Genomic DNA, 22,395 nt, shown 5'->3' with positions numbered 1-22,395 from the left:
TAATATGAGAAACTACTAGAAATAGAAGTAAGTCAGTAACAAGATTCCAGAGGAGGTAGGAAGTAGAGAGGTAAATTCAGAACTAAATTTTTAAAGGCATGCAAGATGCAGCCATGCCTGAGAAAGTCTGAGCCAGCACATCAACATGGGCTAAAGTGGAAGAATGTGCATTTGCACAAAAATGCTTCCTACCAACTACATTACCCGTGACAAGTAAGGTCTGACTAAGGACCTCAGTCAGTGTGTCTGATCCTTTTCAGGTTTCCACACCCGTGTATGTGTTTGCATTTCCTGTGGCAGCGCCTAAAGGACAACTGCTTACAAAGCAGGCTCCAGCGTCATGTATTTGTACAGCATCCACCAAAGCGAGTACCCACAAAGAGATGAAAATAAGGCAATGTAGGGCTGCTAACACTTCAGAAGGAGGTATGCTTATGCTTAGTGACCCCACGGTAGAGAAAAATATTTTATTTACAGCATGAATCTCCTACACAAAACACTAAATGAACAAGTCCTCCCCACTACATTTCCAGGGGTAAACTTTACCCATAAGTCTTCAACCACAATAAGGATTTTTAAAACTAAATGGTTCAAAACTTGCCAGTAAAGCAATTTTCAGAAAATGGAAGACCTCCAACTCATCAAAGTTTTCTCAGAAGCTGGTATTACAGAGAAAACAGCAGAACAAGTGGTTAGAAGACACAAAAAATAGTCTGTATACCTCAGGAAATGCTTACAGCTAGTCACTCAGAACAGAGGTATTTGCTGAAATAAGAGACATAAATAAATCATGTTGCTTAAAGCCAAGTCATATTTCAAGCTAAGTTCAAATTATACTAAATCTGTTATCAGTGCTTAACCTACAGTGTGTCACTCAAATTATGTGACTCCTAGAAGCAAATCTATGCCAATTCATATTAGGCTAATTTCTTTGTTTTAGTACATAGTAGCAAAGGCCTTAAAGTGTTGCTCAAGGTCAAATAGAAAACTAACAGCAGAGCCAATAACAGAATCTAGATTCTGTTATTGCCCCAAGTCCTGCGGTTTTTGTATTAGTCAGGCCGGTTCTTCACCTCTGCTGCAGCAGAGGTTTTCTAATGGTGGATTACAACTACTGCCAACAGCAGCACACGTGGCGTAGGAGCAACTGACTGTGGGAAGGCCTTGTGCAACAGAAGAGGACAGTAAGGAAGCCAACACACAGTAGGTAAAATACAAGTTTTTTTAAAAATTGTTTTCTGTTTTACAAGCAGATGTTTGTACAGAGGTTGGCAGAACACAAGCAGACAAAATAAGCAAAACACAAGACCAAGGGTTTGTCATATAGATCTGCAGCCAAAACTTAATAAAAGGGCAATAACTGGAGATATTCACAGCGTTGATCAACTACAGGTCTATACCCCCTCCCCCCAATACATGTGTATAACAGGAAAAAGACATCCAGCTTCAGCTTTCAAACAGCTAAAATGCCCTCAGAGCTCACTTCCATTTTAATATCTGCACAATTCTAGGTGCAATGGAGCACAGAGGCAACTGTCATCGTTGCATAGCCACCTCTTGCCAACTCTTTGTCACATACTGTTCCCAAACCAAAAGCAAACATAAAATCAGGAGCAGAGTGCTATATATTATTTTACATCAGATAAAAAAAAAGTTGTAGTGTTTAGTAGTTTAGTTTGTCAACTCTTCAGATTTTCACAAGAGAATTTTCTTCTATCACCTTCTACTTTGAAAACTTCCACTGGCACTCCTCAAAAAAAAAAAAAAAAAAGCCTAACCCTGATGCTATTTGACCTCAAATATAGAAATAGAGAGATAGAGAGCGCAAATGCGAGGTTTGAATCAATTAAACAAAGTTAGTTACCTATGTGTGATGTTAGAGGAAGTGAGACTCTGATAGCTGGCCAGATACAAGAATGAGTTTCCCTCAGTTCTACCTATAGCATTTCAGTCATGACCTGTAATCAGTTAACCCTGGATATTTCTAGCAAAGACCATCTGACAGCACAGAGTTCCTGCTAACAGTCCACTCATTCTGATTCAAATGGCTAAGCATTTTAAGTTCCTTCCTCCTTCCATTTCCCTGGGTTAAACGTGTATTTTCTTTGGATTTGGGAAGAAAGACTCATTCCTTGTTACTTTAGGCTCCATTCTGACATAGAAAGCATTGTCCTGGAGTCAGGAAAGAACAAACTAGCTGCCAACTGTCCAAGGACCCCAAATCACTCTGGCGCGCAGAGACGGAGGACTTAGGAGAGCAAGGCTGTAACTCTGAGAGATATCATCAGGGAAGAGAAGTATGATAGCACATAGTCCTTTTCCAAAGCTTCCCACTTATTGTGGATGCAGCACAGGGACTCCATGATGAAGCACCAGAACAAGGAAAGCAGGAATACAGACAAAGCATCTCCTCAGCAGTGGGTTTTCAAAAGAACAAAGTCATCTGAAAGCTCAAAAAAACCAGGATCCCCAGAGCAGTAAGCAGAATTGTGCAATTCAAAAACACACAGACGTGAATCTTACTTTCAAAGGGCTTTATATTACAAAAAAATGTAAGTCACAACGAATGCGAAAAATCCATTCAATGAGGCTTGTTTCCAGTTTGCTAGGAAAGCTACTTTTCTCTTCTTTATTCCCAGCCTACTGCTGAAAACATGATTGCCAAAACAGTGACACCTCGAGCTAGATTTTTAAAATCAAACTTGCTCTGCCAGATCCAGTACTCTGAACTTGTCCAGGTTGTAGAAACAAGCCTTCACGACTCTGCCTCCAAAGTATCTTCCATTTAGATCCACAACAGCTGGAATCGAAACCAGGAACAGGTCAGCAAGCAGCAATTCAATAAAATAAACATTTCTTTAGCTGAACAGTCTAATCAGTGAGACTGTTTAATCTCTCTACAGAAGTTAACGCTGAGGTTCACAGGACACAATATAGTACCCTACCTTTGATGGCAGATTCAACCCGTTCAAACTCTAAAAATATTCTTACAGCTTCATCATCAGGGGCACCAGGAATCTGAAACGAAACAACCCCCACCCCCCCAAACCAGACGTAATTAGAACAGTAGCATAAATACTATTTTAAATTGCTGTTCTTCACAAAAATAGTGAAAAGAACACAATAAAAGGGTTCCAAAAGCACAATACCCAGAGATTTTTGCCCAGTTTTTCACATTAGAAGTTTGTATCTCACAGATACGGAAAATACAAAATTATAACACAGCAAAGGACCCTGCGAGATCTTCTAATCTATGCCCCTTCTCTAAGGCAGTAACAAGCCAGTTGTGAGGGACAAGCGCCCAATTTGCTTTCAGAGCAACCACAAAGAGAGACAGATTATCTCTTACCTCAAAGATGACACATTTCCCAACCTTGCCATATTTCTCGCATTCCTCCTTAGTTTCAACTTCTAGATCTTCATCCACCTCCCCAGCACCTACCATGTTCTGAAAGTTAAAAGAATAAACCCAACTCACTGGATGTAGTGTGTACAGATGACTATGCAGACAAATCACAGATGCATGCAACTGTGACCATGAATACTTTAAGCTTCTGTTTACCAGTCAAGAGCCACAAGAGGAGACAGTTCCCTAGTACTAAGACAAGGTAATTGTATAATCTAAAGCAGTGTTGATTTACAGTCACAGCTTGCATCTCAGGAAGACACATATTTTCTCCACAACACAAAGCACCATGTAGTTGCAGGCCAGAACCTTTTGAACTGTATAGAGTCATTGTAACAGGAACACAGGTTTAAACGTTTCAACCAGTCACATATGCTGCAAATACCAAGACATGTTCCCTTACTCCCAACTTACCCTTAGTAAGACCACTTTAGTTGGGCATTTCAGTATCTCAGTCAAGGGGTTAGAATCCGCTTTCTTGCCCGTTTCTGCTATGAAGATAAAACAGTGAATCATGGAATAATTTAAGATTAAAGCTCATTTAAACCTTATATGGGGGCTTTTATCAGAATCTTACTGTTATCAAACACTGGAATAAAAGCCACAAAATGTAGTTTCATATTGGTGAGGAATTCAGAACTCATAGCTATTTGGAAGGACAATAAGCAGAAAAATCACTGCTACAGAATGTGAATTAAGATAGAACACTGACGACATACTATTTCTTTGAGGGAAATCATTCATAACTTCAGAATTCTATCAGATCCCCTAAGAGCTAAAAATCAGATCTCCTGACTGCCAACACTTGTGCTCAGGCAGAGGTGCTGTTCTCGTAAGCCTAGGTATTGTCTCTAGATGAGGCAACAGCAGGGAAATGAGAGCAGTATCTAAAGCACATGATAGGGAGAAAGCCAGCAGAAGGAGAGCTGGATCACCCCTTGAAGAGAACAGGCTTCCAAACACTAAAGGAAGACAACTGATGGGGAAGGGGAGGATGAGCTAAAATAGTTAATAGAGGACAACTTTAAAAAAAGATAAAAAAGATACATTTCCACAAGAAGGAACACAAGTCATTCTTCCAATTCTATTTTCTGCAAGGACAGATAGTAAACAAAAAATCCAGGAGCTTCCACAGAGCCTGAACTATTATTTTTCCCTGACTGTGTTTCACAAACTTATTGGTGTAGGACAAAATTACCTTTCTCTGCAGAATCACCAACAATGATCTTGCCACCCCTCTTGCTCGTTTTCTCTACTGACAGTGCTGTGCTCAGCCCCTGTTCATGCTTTCCCAGCCCCTGGCCCTCTCTGAAACCATACTTCTGCATGATTTTATGAGCTACTGTCCCTCTGCAAAGAGAAAAAGCATCAGTTAGTAAAGGTTTATTACACAAAACATTAACATTGCATTTCTCCTGAGTGCTCAAATACTCCAGCTCCTAAAATATCATTACACAGAGACTGAAAACTTAAGAGCTTCTATGTGACTTCACAACCTAGCCATTTCACAGCACCCTGTGAAGATGAAAAGTGTTACCCCTAAATTACAGATAAAAGTTGTCAGAGAAGTTGACTAAATAAAATTGTTCATACTTTTACAAACACAACTCAACTTCCATTAGCAGTGCAAGTCAGAATCGTACACTCTATAGAATGGTTTGGGTTGGAAGAGACCTTTAAAGACCAGCTAGTCCAACCCCTCTGCCACGGGCAGGGACATCTTTCAGTAGATCAGGTTGCTGACAGTAAATCACAAAACAGGTTAGACCAAGATCTATTTAGTCCAGTTTCTTGTCTTTGTCAGTGGCTGGTATCAAAAGCTTGAGAGAAGAGGCAGATGTAGAATATTTACTTTCCACACAAGATCACATTCCACTATCTACTAGTTCAAAGCTGGCGTAAGTTCCTGAATACACAGCTTTGCTAGCCCTTCCTATAACAAATCTGGGTATCCTCAGTATTAATTTAAACATGTCTCACCTTTCTGAATTTTCAAGACCATATTGAGGCAATAAAGTCCCCAACCTATTTAAAGGTACCCTTTTTTTGTATGTACCTTACAAAAAGCACCTCCACTGACAGGTTTTGAAATTCCCACTAAATGAATAGATAGAATCAAAACATACCTACACGTGTTGACATTTCTTTGGAGACCATAGCTACATAGGCCAAGACACAAAAGATATGCCATGGTATAGTAGCTGACACCACAGTGAATATTCTATGCTCAGTCACACCCATTTTACCAATGGGCATATACCATTACACAGAAAATGCAGGATCAGTGACTACATGACTATTTTCTAAGCATACTATATGAAACATACAAAGACATATCAAAAAAGCCCAAAAAGTCTGGTTATGTAATGCCAAAAGGTTAAAACACCTAAGTCACAGGATAAACAGTAGCCAATTGTGTGGACAAAGTAAGACAGGTTAGGTCATATTTTTAGCACTTCCTTCAGTGAAGTGAAGGTCCCAGAGCATTGCTAACCAGAGATGGTAACAATGCATAAACTGGTCCAACAGTACTGAGTTTGGTTACCCTTTTTCTGGACAATGTAAGAAAAGAAAAAAGCGTTTCTATAAAAAAAACTGCATGAAAAATTGTCTCCAAAATGGAAATGTAGTCTAATAACATAATAAACTACACTTTTATGTCTATGTTCCTCCTGGATACAGGTCTGACTCCACTGAGTCTGCATTTCCACAACACCTGATGTGATTGATAAGAGGGCCATACCTAACCACTACACCTTTCAAATGAGGTCTCTAAGCTGTTTTTAACTATAAATTCAACTTCTCTTTGTTGCCACAGTAGTAACACAAGCATTACACACAATGCTAATCCAAGGCAGAAAAGTAAATGGACAGATTTGCAGCCACAGCTGCCACATTCATGCAAATATGCTTTGAATTTTTGAACAAACAAACAAAGCAGAGCTGAAATGACTTGCCCACTGGTATGTAACAAATTTAAGACAAAGCTGGAAAAGAAACCTAGAGGAACTAACATGCCATCTGTGTTTTCCTGTATACTACACTAGCTTGGCTTGTACTAGCCATAAACACTTTATACTGGAATGTGGCTTCAGAACTCGCTTAAAAGCACTGCATTGAATGCAACCACCTCAAACACATTTCTCTCAATCGAGTAAATCCACTGCTTTTTCTGTATCCTGGCAGTTAGGACTACATGCACTCAGACTAACCACATACATGCAATGGGTTCTGTTCTTCTCTACCGATGAACTATTTTAACTTTTGGTTTCCACCACCTTCTAATGCCTTTTTTCCACAAAATGTGCGTAAGTCAATCATTTACCCCATGTTAGCAAGGAAAGAGTTGCTAGGTCCCGTGGGGGAACGAGGTCTTTCTGGCTCATCATACACTGGAGGAGGAATAGCTGCTTTGGAAGATGGTGCCCGCGGTCTTGACTCCTCTTCAAATGGAAATGATGCTACAGCTGAAGAAAACAGAGGTATTTGCTTTTTCAATAAAATACTTTGCATGAACTACCTACTTGTTATGAACACTAGAGTACTATGCCTTCAATCTAACTCTTTTACAGACAGCTCTTCATCTACAAGTTGTACTATTTTCTGCTTTTATACTAACAAATTACAAAAAAAAGTCTTCCACGTAAATCCAAATCAGAAGAATGTTTCCTTTACACATGAATCATAGAATAGTTTGGGTTAGAATGGACCTTTAAAGGTCATCTAGTCCAACTCCCCTGCAATGAGCAGGGACATCTGCTCAAGTAGACAAGTAGATCAAGTTGCTCAGAGCCCAGTCCAACCTGACCTTGAATGTTTCCAGGGATGGGGCATCTACCACCTCTCTGGGTAACCTGTGCCAGTGTTTCACCACCCACATTATAAAAAATTTCTTCCTTATATCTAGTCTACATCTACCCTCTTTTAGTTTAAAACCATTACCCCTTGTCCTATCGCAACAGGCTCTGCTAGAAAGTTTGTCCCCAGCTTTCTTGTATGCCCCCTTTAGGTACTGGAAGGCTGCTATAAGGTCTCCCTGGAGCCTTCTCTTCTCCAGGCTGAACAACCCCAACTCTCTCAGCCTGTCCTCACAGGAGAGGTGCTCCAGCCCTCTGATCATCTTCGTGGCCCTCCTCTGGACTCGCTCCAACAGGTCCACGGCCTTCTGATGTTGGGGGTCCCAGAGCTGGACGCAGTACTGCAGGTGGGGTCTCGCCAGAGCAGAGTTAAAGGGGCAGAATCCCCTCCCTTGACCTCCTGGCCACACTTCTTTTGATGCAGCCCAGGGTACGGTCGGCTTTCTGGGCTGCGAGTGCACACTGCCTGCTCATGTCCAGCTTTTCATCCACCAAACACATGCTGCTTTAACATCCCCTCATCTCTCACTCAAAAACAAGATTTGAGTTGAGTTATTCTGGATTTTCCTCATAGGATATACAATGAATTTGTATCTGTGGGTCTACAATGCATTTATTAACCTCTTATCAAATGGAGAAAAGAAGCATTAAGAGGCCACCTGCACAACAATGAGTTTACCCAGACAGAGGGCAAGCAAACTTAAATGCCCTATTCATCAGGAACAGAATTATGACAAAAATGGATTAATGCATGCAGCTTGGGGCCTGAGGACTAAAGAAAAGTATACTGTACGTTTACACAAAAGAGAAACGAGTCTATTAAAAAGAATGAATGCAACTTGAAACAAAGTATTTATACAATTTTAAGAGATCTCACTGACAGTTTTTGAACTGTAACTTTTCCTGGGGGATGAAGAGATATATATATATATATCTCTATATCTATACATAGATATCTCAATCATACTGATTAGATTATTAAACTATCTTCCACTGACAAGTCAGATGGGAAAAATGTAAAAAAACCTCTACAGAATACTAAAGGAAATATGCAGAACACACTTTTGAACGTACTTACGGACTTTTAAACCGACTTCATTTTAGACTGTTTTCTTTTGAACTACTACTTTTATCTTACCGAATAAAATGTGAGATGTGAAGTTTGGGAATGTCATATGAGGGAAAAAAAATCCCTATTTAAGCAGCAGATGGACTGAACTATGGGAGTTCTGCTACAGCAATATTTTCTCAGTTTTTTCCAGCCTAGCTTTGAGCATCAAGTAACAAGCCGTACAAAGGCTTCCTTGTGAGATCACGTCACATTTTAAAAGCTCTCCCCCTCAGGATATTTCTACCATTTCCAGCCTATATTTACTTTTCCTTGACATCGCTCAATTGCTCTTAATTATTTACTCAAAACAATCTCTTTCTGTTTTTAATGTTTACACACTTCAAATGCTTTCAGTATTGTATCATCCACTTACTCCGCCAAGCTTCATTTTTTTAATTTGAATCTTCTCATAAATAAAATCAGGACTTCCAAAGGAAAGTTTGTGTGCATAAGATTCTTTTTTCTTATTATTTTTTAACGTACACAACATACTGTTCCTTATTTTAAAAATTTAGAACAATTAGACATGCAAAAAAAGGGAACAGTTTTGTTCTTGTAGCAAGACTATGCCATCTGGTGGACAACTGCAATCTTCAAGCTATCTTCATGGAGGGAAACACTAGTGCATACACCCCTCTTTAACAAATACTGTATCCCTCAAAAACTTACAAAATTGTCTGTAGCGCATAACCCCTTCAGGGAAGATATTCATAAAGTACCTCCTAAAGCAAAGGGTAGTGGGCAAATTCCCCCTCCATGCTGTGGAGGTTTCCAGTCTACCCAGAGAAATCAGTCTGCAACATTTCTTCTTTCACATCAGAAATGAGTAACTGAACACGGTTATAACAGACCAGCTTGCCAAACCACTTCTCTAGCAATACAGAAAGAATCCTTTAGAACCAAGATGTGAAGCACAGTAGTATCGCAGGTTCCCCACAGCTTCCCCATCATCAGCAAAGAACTAGTACAAGTTCTTCTGCCAAAAAGAATCTTACGGGAAGAGCAGCATGGTGACTTAACTGAAGAGAAGGTTGAGTGAGAAATAAAACACCACTGCTAGGTTTTAGAGAACAGGATTTTGGTTTACTTACGTTCTTTGTCCTTCTCAACAAGAGAAGTGGGTGGTGCAATGGCAGCTCCTCCCATACCTATGAGCAAAATGGAAGACAACACATTCATATGATTAGGTTCTGCTGCTCGGAATAGCTTCACTGAATCTTAATACAGCTGTTGGCTCCTTACAAGCCAGTTCTTAACATATATCACTATCAACAGAAAAGTAGCAAGAGAGCAGTCTGAGAAGTTTCAATAGTGGTAAACTAGAAATGAATGAAAGGCACATCAAGGGAGACAACAGCGAACTGCAGTGATGTACTACATATGGCGTCTATCAAACATGTTTCATAGGATTTCAAAATTAAAGACTGCAGTGAAACAAATCTTCAGTTCTAAAACTGCTCGATTAAGTCAAATGAAGAAGACAGTCTGTTCAGGATTAACTACACTTTCATGAGAGTAAAGTACAAAGCCCCTTCCGTATTTTAATAGGCAGTATTCTAATGTAGTCCCAAACTTCCAAGGCAGAGCAAATATTTCAAATGTCCCGTCAGAAATTTTCTTTTCTAAAATAAAAACCAACCCCAATTATTTACTGTAACATTGTTGCTGAAAGAGAATAAAGTTTAGTTTTCTTTATGCAAAGACATATCTTGTCACCCAAATGCACATTTTGCTAACTAGTTCTAAGGGCATTCAAATAACAAATGTAGGAATGGTAAGCTTTTATAGTGAAAACTCAACAGTGATTCTCATAGCCTGATTTTATCTCATGCCTCAGCCTTTTCCCGGAACTTACATCACGCAGAAGCTTAAAACAGGTATCTACAAACTAATGTAAAAAGAGGTCCTTCCACAAATAATGTAGCTGCCATCTCCCTCTGCAGAAAGAAGTTTTCTGCATTACAACAGTTATGATGTAATAAAATGCTAGGTTTATTCTAAAGGCTCGGAAATAATAGTACACTTCTCCGCTGAGAACACAGAAATACAGAATCCATGAAATGGGAACAGGATTGTAAATTCCCCCCCCTTTTTCTTCTCTTTCCCCATCAAAGAAAATAAAAAGCTCCCTTACTTCTTTTTCGTCTCTCCCTTTCATAATCTTCATCTTCATCAGAATCTGGATCTGGTCTTCTTGAAAACCCACTGGCTTCATGTCTGTCTTTACGTCTTCTAGGAGACACAGTAAGTTAGGATAAGAAACCATCAAAGTTAACACTTTGCTTTAATTTGCGATATCACCTTTGCAGTGTGACTTATACTGCTACACTCTAATTGGCACTTTATAATGTTTTCCATGAAGGTGTAAGTAAACACCTTTACTTTCTGTTTCTTTGCTTTTATCCTCATAGAGTATTTTTTGTAAAATATAAGATGATCCAAAGCAAGATCATTTTCCACTTGCAAGTCAGCCAAGGAGAATGTATGGAAATGAGGAAGCATGTGAATATATCTAGTCCAAACTGACTACAGTGACTGAATAACTACAATGGAAGAGGTATTGGATAGAATCGACGGGAAGGTAACAGAGACATTAATCACCCTGCTTTGAACAGAATCCCTTTTAAATTCACCATCACAGGCTATACAGAGTAATATCCTTGACTTGGTCAATTTAAAAAAAATCATCACGCTTAAATCATCAGATTATTGAGAAGCTAGCTTGGCAACTAAAATAAGATGCAGGCAAGTCTATCAAAACTTTTAACATTTAGCTGAGAAATGCTTCAAGAACTGTTTGCACTTCAACTGTTATTTATTGTGATCACAAAATTACTCATTCTAATACTTTAGAAAAACAAAAAGTATTTTTCCCCAAAAACTTAAAGAGCACACCTTGGGACATAAATCAGATCTCATTCCCAGCACAGCCATCAAAACTGTGCCACAAGATGCTAAAAACAACACTCTATGGAACCAGACAAAATTTCTGAATCCCTACACTGTGAATTTAAAACAAATGTATACTCTATTCAAACACCCAGGTTATCACAAAGCATACATCTGATCCAGGTTTGGCTGAGATTGTTTCCCCAATTTCAAAACAGAATGTATTACATATTTTTCACTTCCTCTCTCTAATTTTATAGATAAAGACTACCCTCTTGGCCCACATACAAGTTACAAGCACAACTAAATAGCAATCAACGCTGAAGCTGTGGAAATGACAGCTCAGATTTGAGATCTTGCATGCTAGTTAAAGTATGACAGAGCCTCAGGCATTCCTCCTCCACCAGCACAATGAAGATATAAGCGAGAGAAGACACAGAAGTCCGGATGACTAGACATATCAATTAATTTCCACAATCTAAACAGAGCACTAGAATACCCCTCTTGTAATTCCACAGACTTTAGATGATTCATACCATGATGAAGTTGGCTATTAATTTCACTTAAAATAAGCAAATTTAATCTTACTGCCTGGCTGGCTGGTGTTTTACCACCTATTTCAATAGGACATTGAATCTGCATTCAACTTCTTTAATATGATTAGAGAGATTCCTTATTCGAGGGAAAGGGCATTAAGGTAATAAAAAATAAGTAATATTTTCTTTTGTTCAGAGACAAGAGAGTAATAAATACACAATTAACTCACTTCAACCGAATGCAGAACATTGAAAAAGAAAACATAATTATGCCTCTCAAAGGCTGTGCTAGCTACATCTTTAAAATTGAAACACATTCATGTATCAGTTTGGAGTATTTAAAAGCAGAAAGGATGGTTTATCTTTGAGTGTTGAAAGGTATTTCTGTAGTTGGGTTATAGTGACAACAAGTACTCTATAATACCTGCAAGGTCAAAGTCTGATAATGCATGAAGTACTCAACTACTGCTGCTACTACTTGAAATGAAGTAATATAGAAAAACTTGACGCATCTTTCAGTCAAAGAGGCTGTAAACATGATAAATCTTACAATTTTTTGCACTGTTAGGTGATTTTTGCAAGAGCATTAAAACCTATTAATTAAAACACTGCGCTTGTATCTACAAGGATACAGTATTCTTCACAAAACCTTTAAGAATTTCCCTGAAACTGTTTAGAGGGATAAAACTAAACAAACCAATGTGTCTATTCTTTATATAGTCGTCAATATCATGAGTTTAAACAAAAGCCTTACTTTTCTCTTTCTTCAATCTCTTTTTGCCTCTCCAGCTCACGCTGCCTCTGTCGTTCCTCTCTTTGACGTTTTACTACTTTTTCATAGTCATTTGGGAACATGGGATCATACTCATCCGCCAAAGGAATCAACACATCTCCCGCAGAAAAACCACTAGGTACAGGATCCTCAAAAAAGAAAAAGGAATTTTTTCAGTTGAGATCTGAAAACAACATCCAGTTGGACACTAAGAGTTTAATGCTTCCTTCTTACTCCCAACAACACAAAACTCAACTCCTGACAGGTGATGGCAGGTAATATCCTAATCCGACCAATACTAAAGAAATCTTCACTTTACTTAAAAACTAACATTTCACCCACTCTCTCACTGTCTCAAATTTTTCCATGAAAAAAGAATCACCCCCACCCACTCCCCCTGACAAAAACAACACAGCAGCAAATCAACGTGGACAAGAATTTTTCAAAACCCGTTAATTCATTATTAGAAGTATTATGGTGTCTTGCATCTGCAAGGGGTCCTCCCACACAATCTCATCAGTCTTTTTCATCATGTGCCTCTCAGATGTGTACATACTGTTCTTTTCTCATCTGAAAGAACTATTTCAGAACCATCACCTTTGAAAAAGTTTCAGGCAGAAAGTTTCTTTTGATTCCTTACCAGGAGAAATCAATTTTAAAAGGTTACAAGGCTTTCCTTTTATTTTTAAGTTGATTGTTATACAGGTCCAGTTCCAACACTGGTGCAATTACAATTACATTCATTATTTACCCGACCAAATTGCTGTCTTGCAAAGTACTTTGCAACTGTCCAGGAGAAATACGCTAGGAACACTGTTTTATTTTAACTGCACATCAACCTTGGTAATTCCATGTTGTGTCACATGGAAGTCTGTATAAAGTTGAAATGTTCGTTAATTAAAGAACCTCCGAGCAGAGAAAATGAATTTCAGAAAATGATCACTTCTTTCACCACTAGGAAAGATGATGAAAAAATAAAAATACAGACTGCAGTCAAAGAATTCCGATTTTAAAACATTTGTTAACAGCTGGCCTTCTTAGCTGCCTTGGTCTTACCTTTAACCCAGCTGCTACATGAGGTGGTGTGTCCACAATCTGTCTCTCATCAGAAGAGCTACCTCGTTTCAGGTCAATCACTGGAGCAAGGACTGTTGTTTGTTTTGTTCTCTGACTCTGAAAAAATCACCAAAACACAAAATGTCTAAAAAGACAACAAAACAGTTTTCTAAAAAGCAGCTTTCTTTACATACTTGCAGCTGGTATTTACAATTTTTTTTAAAAAAGGATGAAAACCACAGTCTCAAATTCTTCACTGTGCAAAGCTCAATATATCATTTCTCTCCAGTTTATCAACATACAGTAATTCTCAACATTTCTAATAAACCCGGACATGGATAACTAAGTTTATGTTATGTTTCAGGGGTGGCAAAGGCCACTCGGTTCTGAGACAGATGCTTGCCAACTACGGTTAAAGAGCTGCTACACAAATACAGACTGACGCAATATTTCAAAGAACGCTTCAGTGAAACCAGTGCATACCTTCCTCTTTTTAAACAAGTGAGATCAGATTTTGCTTGTGCATGTACTAGAACATATAGTGGTAGGTGAATGGTCCACGGTTTGGACTAGGACCAGAAACACACATTAAAAATTCAGACGAGTTTGAACCAAGTGGGTTTTTTTAAGAAGGCACTCAGTCTTATTCCAAAGATCTACTGTTCTTCATATTTTATGATCTGATAAAATGTTCTAATCTATTCTGAGCTCCGAATTTTCTAATCCTATTCTATTCTTCCGTTACTCTGTGCACACACTGCATATCAGTTACATAGACAAAGAATATATCTAATACGGTAGCCATTTAGATTTCATTCATGCAGGTTGTTCCAAATATCAACTAAATCCTGCCCTCAATTTTAGAAGCATAACTCAGGAGTAATTCCAGTGGAAAAAAACCCGCTGTGCCTACTTAAGTGTTCGGTATCTATCCCGCTACTTTTTAAATTAAGTAATCTCACTCTAGAACCTACACACCACAAAGAACACGTGTCCTGCCTGAACCAAAATATCAACACTGCTTAAAAAAAAAGGGTGAAATACTGTAGCAATAAAAAGAAAAAATGGCTCCATCACAGTTTAAGCTCAAGGAATTAGCTTGCACTCCTCCCTTTCACGTACACCGGAAATAACTTTCTGCAAAAATTTCTAGTGCACAATGATTTGCACTTTAGCACCGAAAGCCTTTCGAATAGCAAGCATAAAATGATGCAAACATGTAAATAACAACCGATACAAAATGCCAAGAATGACCAACAGCCAGTACTGTCAACTACCTATCACAGTATGATGCTTAATTACTTAAAAAAAAGAGCTTAATCTCATTATCTTTAAAGTTAGATTTGAAGATCAGCTTTTGGTTCTGCTAGTTAAAGGTCTGAGGTTTGCAGCACACGCATCAGTTCTTCATTCAATTTTAATTTTGCAAGACTCCCTCTAACAGACTTCAAGAAACATGCGTCTCGCTTTCCCCCCCCCTCAATTTTGCTACGCTCCTTGCTATAAACTCAGACAAATCTCAGCAAAATTACCCCACATTGGTATTCTAAGGTCACAAACTTTCCTCAATGCTCTGAGCACAAAAGAACTTCGAATAATAGAAAGCAAAAATACAAAGGGACTATACCTTTGCTTGTGTGAGAGCTGCTTTCTTCACCTGCAGTTGAGACTGTAGTAGTTTGAAATTTTTGGACCAGCCTTCTGTTTTAGAATCGCTGGTCTCAACTCCCAAGTCATCGTAAAGTGACATTTTCTCTTCAATTTAAAACTAAAAGACAAAAGAAAAAATTCAGATGACATAACCAACCGATGTCCAGGGCTTATTTGCGACTAGTCTGTATATGTTTGTACACCTTATTTTTATATATCTCTTTTCCAAAGCCAGAGAAAATTCGAAGTAGTAACATTTTTCTGGCTAGTAGCAGATACACGTGACTACAGTAAGGCTGTAAAAAAGTAACTGTTTTAAAGGTCATGAGTACTATTCAAGTGTTAACAGGTGTTGGAAACTTCCTAAAATTACATTTGTAGCATTAGATACCAATCATTTCAGGCTTTGAAGAAGTTACGCTATAGTCCACACTGGTATTTTGAGGTTCACAAAGAAATTCAACATTATGTATCACACAAGCCTCAAGACTTCTGAATTAAACACAAAGGAATTATTGTCTCTGCTGACCTTAAAAACTATCCACACAAACATATCAACATTCCAATCATCTTCTTAAATTTCACTATTTCTTGCATCACTGTAAAGGAATACCTTTCTTATACTAAATATACCCGCCAGAGTATTATTAACTATTTCCATGACAGTTAAAGCCTCTCAAATACATAGAGCTTTTACATGCATACACATACAACACACACACACATATATAAAATTAGCTAGGTAACATCAATAAAATGACATGAAATGCATCACATTGTCTGATACGCATCTGACATGAACGGAACAAGAGAAAATTTGAATGTAATGAGAGGCCTATCACCTGTGGAACAACCTGTAAGCTCACTGTTTAGCGTCTGATAGGCCTGGATTACAGTATCTTCACCCCAAAACTTTAACTTCTTAATTTTCTGCAGGATCAAACATGACTGATTAACGGTCTGCAGCAAAAGCTTATAGACTCATCAGCAAGATCTTGATCCCACAGATTTGACAGATACTTATATCTGAGGGAACCGGCCTGACACATAGCAGATTACTGTTGCTATAGATATAACTTATATGCATTAAAACCTGTGGAAAAAGTCTCAGATGCAGCAGACAGCAACTATATTACCACTCCAGAAGGCGGCAAGCTCACCAAAAAAAATTTTTAAAAAAACAACAATTTAACCCTGCAGTGAAATATATGAAACAACCAGGGCTCGGCAGAACAGAGTTCACTGCAAGAAAATGGAGGAAGTTGCATTCATTGGAGATTATTACACATACGGGTACAGGGAATGAAACGTATAGGGGAACACCGTAACACCTATGGGAACAGGACGAGGACAAGGCGCTACAAGAATTCCCACCTGCCACAGGGGAGTGAAGTTTACGCAGCAGGAGCGCAGCTGTTCTGGGGCAGATATGATGCACTTGGGGTAGGTCAGGCTACGCGTATGGATATGGGGAGGGTGCTGCCATGGCGGGAAAGGGACTTTCTGCCTCAGCGCCTGGAAGGGAGGGGGTGCACCACAGCCGGGGCGGGGGGAGCACAAGAGAGCAAAGCAGAGGACCTGTAACCACGCCGACAGAAAAAGCGGGCTGTTATATCCGTCCCCCGGGCGGACGGAGGGGGCCAAGGCCCGGGATGCAGACAGGCCGCGCAGCGGGGGCTGAGGGGCCCTGACCGCCCCCCCCCCACTCTCCACACGGGCCTAGCCCCTTCCGAGGGGAGCAGCCGCACGACCGAGGCCGCTGAGGGGGGACAGCCGCCCGCCTCCAGCTCCGCCCTGCCTCCCCACACCCCCCCGGAGCCCGGTGCGGTCCCCCCGGGCAAACCCGGGCAGACGCGGCCGGCCGGGGCCCACCGCCCGCCGCTCACCCGTCACCGCGCCGCCGCCGCCATGAGCCGGCCGCTAAGGCAGCCGGGAAGGGCCGCCCTGCACGGCGGCCGCGCCTGCGCACAACCGCCCGCCCGGTGGCACACGCCTCGCTCGGCCAATGGGCGCCGAGCGCGCTGCGGCAGCGCCGCCATTGTACCGCCCCCTGGCGGCGGGCGGCGGGCGCAACACCCCTTCTTCCCGCCCCGCCCCGCCCCGCCCCGAGGTCCGCCCAGTGCGAACCAGTATGGCACTGGGAGGGAGCCCCCAGTCCTACGGGAGCTACGGGCTGGGGAAGGGTGTTCTGATCCCGAAAAGGAGGGAAGGGAGGAAGCGTTCGGATTCCTGACCTCCCCCTGCACTTGCAGCCCTAATGAAGGTGCCAGACCCGCAGCTGAGCCGCCTTTTACCTGCCCGGTGCGGCAGGCCAGGGCCCTGCCTGCCTGCACCTCAGACTGCCTGCACCTCAGAATTATTTGTAAACCCCAGTATTCCTGCACCTCAGACTGCCTGCACCTCAGAATTATTTGTAAACCCCAGTATTCCTGCACCTCAGACTGCCTGCACCTCAGAATTATTTGTAAACCTCAGTATTCCTGCACCTCAGACTGCCTGCACCTCAGAATTATTTGTAAACCTCAGTATTCCTGCACCTCAGACTGCCTGCACCTCAGAATTATTTGTAAACCCCAGTATTCCTGCACCTCAGACTGCCTGCACCTCAGAATTCCTAAACTTCAGAATTTGTAAACCTCAGACTGCCTGCACCCCAGACTTCCTACACCTCAGTATTCCTACACCTCAGACTGCCTGCACCTCAGAATTCCCAAACCTCAGAATTCCTAAACCTCAGAATTTCTAAACCTCAGTATTCCTACACCTCAGACTGCCTGCACCTCAGACTGCCTGCACCTCAGAATTCCCAAACCTCAGAATTCCTAAACCTCAGAATTCCTACACCTCAGACTGCCTGCACCTCAGAATTCCTAAACCTCAGAATTCCTAAACCTCAGAATTTCTAAACCTCAGAATTCCTACACCTCAGACTGCCTGCACCTCAGAATTCCTAAACCTCAGAATTCCTACACCTCAGAATTCCTACACCTCAGACTGCCTGCACCTCAGAATTCCTAAACCTCAGAATTCCTAAACCTCAGAATTTGTAAACCTCAGTATTCCTACACCTCAGACTGCCTGCACCTCAGAATTCCTAAACCTCAGACTGCCTGCACCTCAGAATTCCTAAACCTCAGAATTCCTAAACCTCAGAATTTGTAAACATCAGTATTCCTGCACCTCAGACTGCCTGCACCTCAGAATTCCTAAACCTCAGAATTTGTAAACCTCAGAATTCCTACACCTCAGACTGCCTGCACCTCAGAATTCCTAAACCTCAGAATTTGTAAACCTCAGAATTCCTACACCTCAGACTGCCTGCACCTCAGAATTCCTAAACCTCAGAATTCCTACACCTCAGACTGCCTGTACCTCAGGATTCCTGCACCTCAGGATTCCTGCACCTCAGACTTCACAGCACGTTCTTTTGGCAGGCAGGACAGGGCCGGACACTGCAAAGTGGGGTATGGGGATGAACTCTGTGAGAGCAGAAAGACGACAGCAATTTGCACACCAGATTTTTCATCGCAGGTGTGAAGTTTGGGCTCCCGGCTTCCTCAGTCCCAAAGAAACACAAATTCTTTTTGGTTTTCACGGTGCACATCCAGTGTAATTGGCGCTCTGAGCTTTGTTTCCCTCCTCATGCCGGGAATCCAGTCCCTGATGTGCCTTGTGGGTCCTGCAACGGGGCGAGACCGTGATGCTGGTGGGAGCTGGGGTCCCCCATAATTGAGGTAGCCCCAGAATTTTGAGTACTTTGCTGTGGTGGGAGATCACAGACCCACTCTGGGGGAGTTCCCAGCTGAGCTGAATGAGACGGGAGTCGTTCATCTCATGGTCTGCATGGGATGTTCGGCACGTCTCTGTAATGATCCCTGCAACAACCCTTTCAAAGAAGGTGCGTGAAACCATGGGAATAGAGACAAACAACAATAAACATAAAGTAAACTTTATTTTGGCAGGATGGTTTAATGCCAAACAGCAAACACTGTCGGATGCTCCGTATAGCTCACATAAAGACAGCCACTTCAAGTCCCAGTGGCAACAGCAATACAAAACTCTACGTTAGTTCTGCACTCAGACTTTGAATGATCGTTAAGAGCCGTCAGGGTTTTTCAGGTTTAAAAGCTCGTATTGTATCGCTGCTGAGAAGAATAATCATTATAGATGAATTGTGAGGTTTTGGGGAGATGGAGTCCAGCATGGAGATGTGTCCCTGAAATACAATGAGCTGCCGCTGACCCTTATTTAGTTGGAGCTATACTGGAGTTTGAAGCAGATTTAGGAATTCTATTGCCAGAGAACAGGACTGTATTTATGCCCATCACTGTATTTTCTCTGTATGTTATATCACAGTTCTCTATACTGTATTTCTAACTCTTTAAGAAATCTGTGGTAGCTTCTTAAATGAGTGATCTGGCAGCTTGGCTCCTTGGGCATTCAGCACTTCTAATTACTTACCAAGCACACCTTAATTTGGGGGGAAAAAAATGGAAACAATAATATGAGCCTCTTCTGAGTTTGACAACACAGTTGTAGCGAAAAACTTCAGAAGAAAGAAAACTTACACTCACATCCCATCAAGTGTATTTCAAACATCCCCATCTACTATTCAGGCATGATTGTTACCATTTCACTATGCTATGGCTCCCACTAATACTGAGGTCACTGAGTAATCGTGTTATTGCAAAGTATTTGGCTATTAGAAGTATTTTTAGACTTATGTCATTTGGGCCTAAAGTGGGCTGGTTTGGTTGATTCTCTGATTGTCTAGCTGCAGAAATAATTTTTTTTTCCCAAAACAATCCCTAAAATTCTGTATCTGTCCGAGCCTGGACACACCTATTTCCCATCTTTTCCAGGTAGCTCACCCCAAAGTCTTGCAATAATTATTTGGAGTCTTCCTTTTGACAGCAGCAAGAATGGATTTTCTTTTTTGCTTATAATGGGCAGGTGTATCTCCAGCTCGTACCAAGCATGTCAAATTGGATGAGCTGAGAGTTCTAAGAATTATGGCCACTCGCACCACATGATAAAGTGGTGCAAATAAACATGCAACATTGTCTGCAAAGCAAAGCACAACCTTCAACCCCAAAGCCGACAGCACTGTCACTTCAAACTCAAAATACTACAAGCACTATCTCTATATTAGTCAGAAAGTCCTTATCTCCAGCATTGCTTTCGACTGTTGTACTATGCAGTTTATTTCCCCATGGTTAGCTGAAAAAATGGTGCTAGTAAGCAAAGCTACTACTTAAAAAAGATCTGATTTCAAGTTCTAGACTGTACTAGACTGTTCCCCTCCTAGTTATGCTGCTTTCTACTACAGCAATCTTTCTAGGCAGTGCATTTACAGATGGGTCTATTTTCATAATAACAATGAAAGCTTCTTAAATATAAGCAGAAATTGTCTTCACTTTATTTATGGAGGATCTCCCAAGTATCTTCCTTTGGTTTCCTGCCCTTGCAATGCCTGCATTTTTAAAGGAAGGATTGATATAATTCACATACCTGTAACTTTGTGGAAGAAAGAAAATCAGCAGGACACTTGAATACTAATTTTACAGAATGACAGAATGACATTGAGAAAAGAACTGGTATCCTATGTTAAAGGAAGGAATCAAATAGTTAATTGTATCAAAAGGTACAGAGAGAAATCACTGTGGATTGAAATGTCACAAAGCAATATCACAGCATGACAGTCACTGGGAAAAACTAAAAAGAGACTAGAGTCTGCAAAGGTAGAAAACACAATAATAACGGGAGATTTCAATTCCCTCTAGGAACAAGTCACAACAGGGAGGGCAAAGGCTAAATTATTAGACCCATAAATAACTACCTATTAAAGCAATGAATCAGATAATTCACAAGAAGAGAAGCAGCTCTTGGTTAAGTCTGGAAAGTGCATTAGGCGTGGATCAAAATTTATCCATCACTGTTTGTAATAATAACCACAATATACTTGTACACACCTGTATAGGAGCAAAGAAGCCAACAAAATCCACCTAATTAAATTCAGGAAGGCTGCAGGCAGGTAGAGAAATCTCACACAGCTGCCAAGTCTAGAGGTCCCAGACAGACTGGAAATGCAGGAGACATTTGCAGGGCCATCCCCAGCACTACACATCTTGGAGGCAGGTGCCTGAAATCTCTTTTTCAGCTATATCTGCAAAGGTGGGGAAGCATTGGCCAGCTCTGCACCCTCCAACAGACCCTCGATGATGCTGAAGTCTGATCTTCCAACTATCTTTATTTTTTTCCTTTAGGATTTTAAACCTTTCCATGTTGGTGTTTTTCCTCTTGAATCCCACTAACAATTGCCATCTCATCAGTCCTACCTCTGTACCTGTCTTTCTTATCTCACCTGGCTCCGCTCTATACCTTTTCTTGCAGTTCTTTCTCCCAACTTAGCAATTTTCTCAGCAGTTTGAGATGAGTTTGATGCAGCTGGGTCTCCTAAACTCCTGGGAGAGGAGAGGAGGGGGATTATGGAGATGGAGTTACAGGCAAGACCAAAAGGCTGTGAATGAACTCTTGATTTTCACACTGTGAGAAGTGCCACCAGCCTTAGTTGGGACACCTCATCATACCGACAAGCAACCTGGAAAAGGTGAACAGCCAAGGTGATAAAATTTGCTGTGGATCCTAAATTATTCAGAGTAATCAGCCAAAAGCTGAAAGCAAAAAGTTGCAGAAGGATGGCATAACGCTGGCTGGGTGATGAGATGGCAGATGGGACCCAGTGTTAATGAATGCAAAGCAATGCACGCAAGAGAAAATAGCACTAACAAAACACACACAGCGGCAGGCTCTAAATCAGCTGCTTCCATTAAGGAAAGAGATGCACCATTCATTGTGGATAATTTTCTAGAAATGCCTACTCAGTGCTCTGAAGGAGGCAAGAAAGCATACAGGCTGCTAGGAAGCATTAAAATAAAAAAAAAAAAGGAGAAAACATACTCATAAATCCAACATGCACATGCACCTTTGAGTGGCCATCTGCACTCCTGGGCATCGCATCCCCTCCAAGAAGCAGCAATACAATGCAAAAACTTAAAGAAATCAGATGTCTTGACTGAAAAGAGACAGCTGAAGGGGACCCTGAAAGCATTTAGCAT

At 40.9% G+C, this 22,395-nt stretch overlaps 1 protein-coding gene across 4 annotated transcripts; it reads right to left on the bottom strand.

Annotated features, from left to right (window-relative positions):
* Positions 1-1,208: 1,208 nt before the first annotated feature.
* Positions 1,209-17,279, bottom strand: RBM17 (RNA binding motif protein 17). Of its 4 annotated transcripts, none has more exons than XM_030015331.2 (13): positions 17,164-17,182; positions 16,652-16,855; positions 15,255-15,395; positions 13,628-13,744; positions 12,554-12,720; positions 10,509-10,606; positions 9,466-9,522; positions 6,732-6,873; positions 4,605-4,756; positions 3,821-3,897; positions 3,350-3,448; positions 2,946-3,018; positions 1,209-2,800 (listed from the first exon to the last, which is right to left on the bottom strand). In XM_030015331.2, exons 3-13 carry the CDS (start codon positions 15,375-15,377, stop codon positions 2,697-2,699), a joined length of 1,209 nt encoding a protein of 402 aa, XP_029871191.1. In that variant the 5' UTR covers positions 15,378-15,395; positions 16,652-16,855; positions 17,164-17,182; the 3' UTR covers positions 1,209-2,696. The 4 variants fall into 4 exon arrangements, with proteins under 4 accessions (XP_029871191.1, XP_040979186.1, XP_029871190.1 ...); XM_041123252.1 differs by having other exon boundaries at positions 3,821-3,894; positions 17,164-17,179; XM_030015330.2 differs by lacking the exon at positions 16,652-16,855 and having other exon boundaries at positions 17,164-17,279.
* Between the last annotated feature and the right edge of the window lie 5,116 nt (positions 17,280-22,395).

The sequence above is a fragment of the Aquila chrysaetos genome, chromosome 5 (genome assembly GCF_900496995.4).
Source record: "Aquila chrysaetos chrysaetos chromosome 5, bAquChr1.4, whole genome shotgun sequence".
NCBI classification, from domain to species: domain Eukaryota; kingdom Metazoa; phylum Chordata; class Aves; order Accipitriformes; family Accipitridae; genus Aquila; species Aquila chrysaetos.
This window is presented reverse-complemented; position numbering and strand designations above follow the sequence as displayed.

Coding starts and splice junctions, on each gene's coding strand:
- RBM17 (XM_030015330.2), bottom strand. CDS start 15,377: ATGTCACTTTACGATGACTTGGGAGTTGAGACCAGCGATTCTAAAACA. Junction 3,898..4,604: donor TGGTGATTCTGCAGAGAAAG/GTAATTTTGTCC, acceptor TTATCTTCATAG/CAGAAACGGGCAAGAAAGCG. Junction 2,801..2,945: donor GGTTGAATCTGCCATCAAAG/GTAGGGTACTAT, acceptor TTTCGATTCCAG/CTGTTGTGGATCTAAATGGA.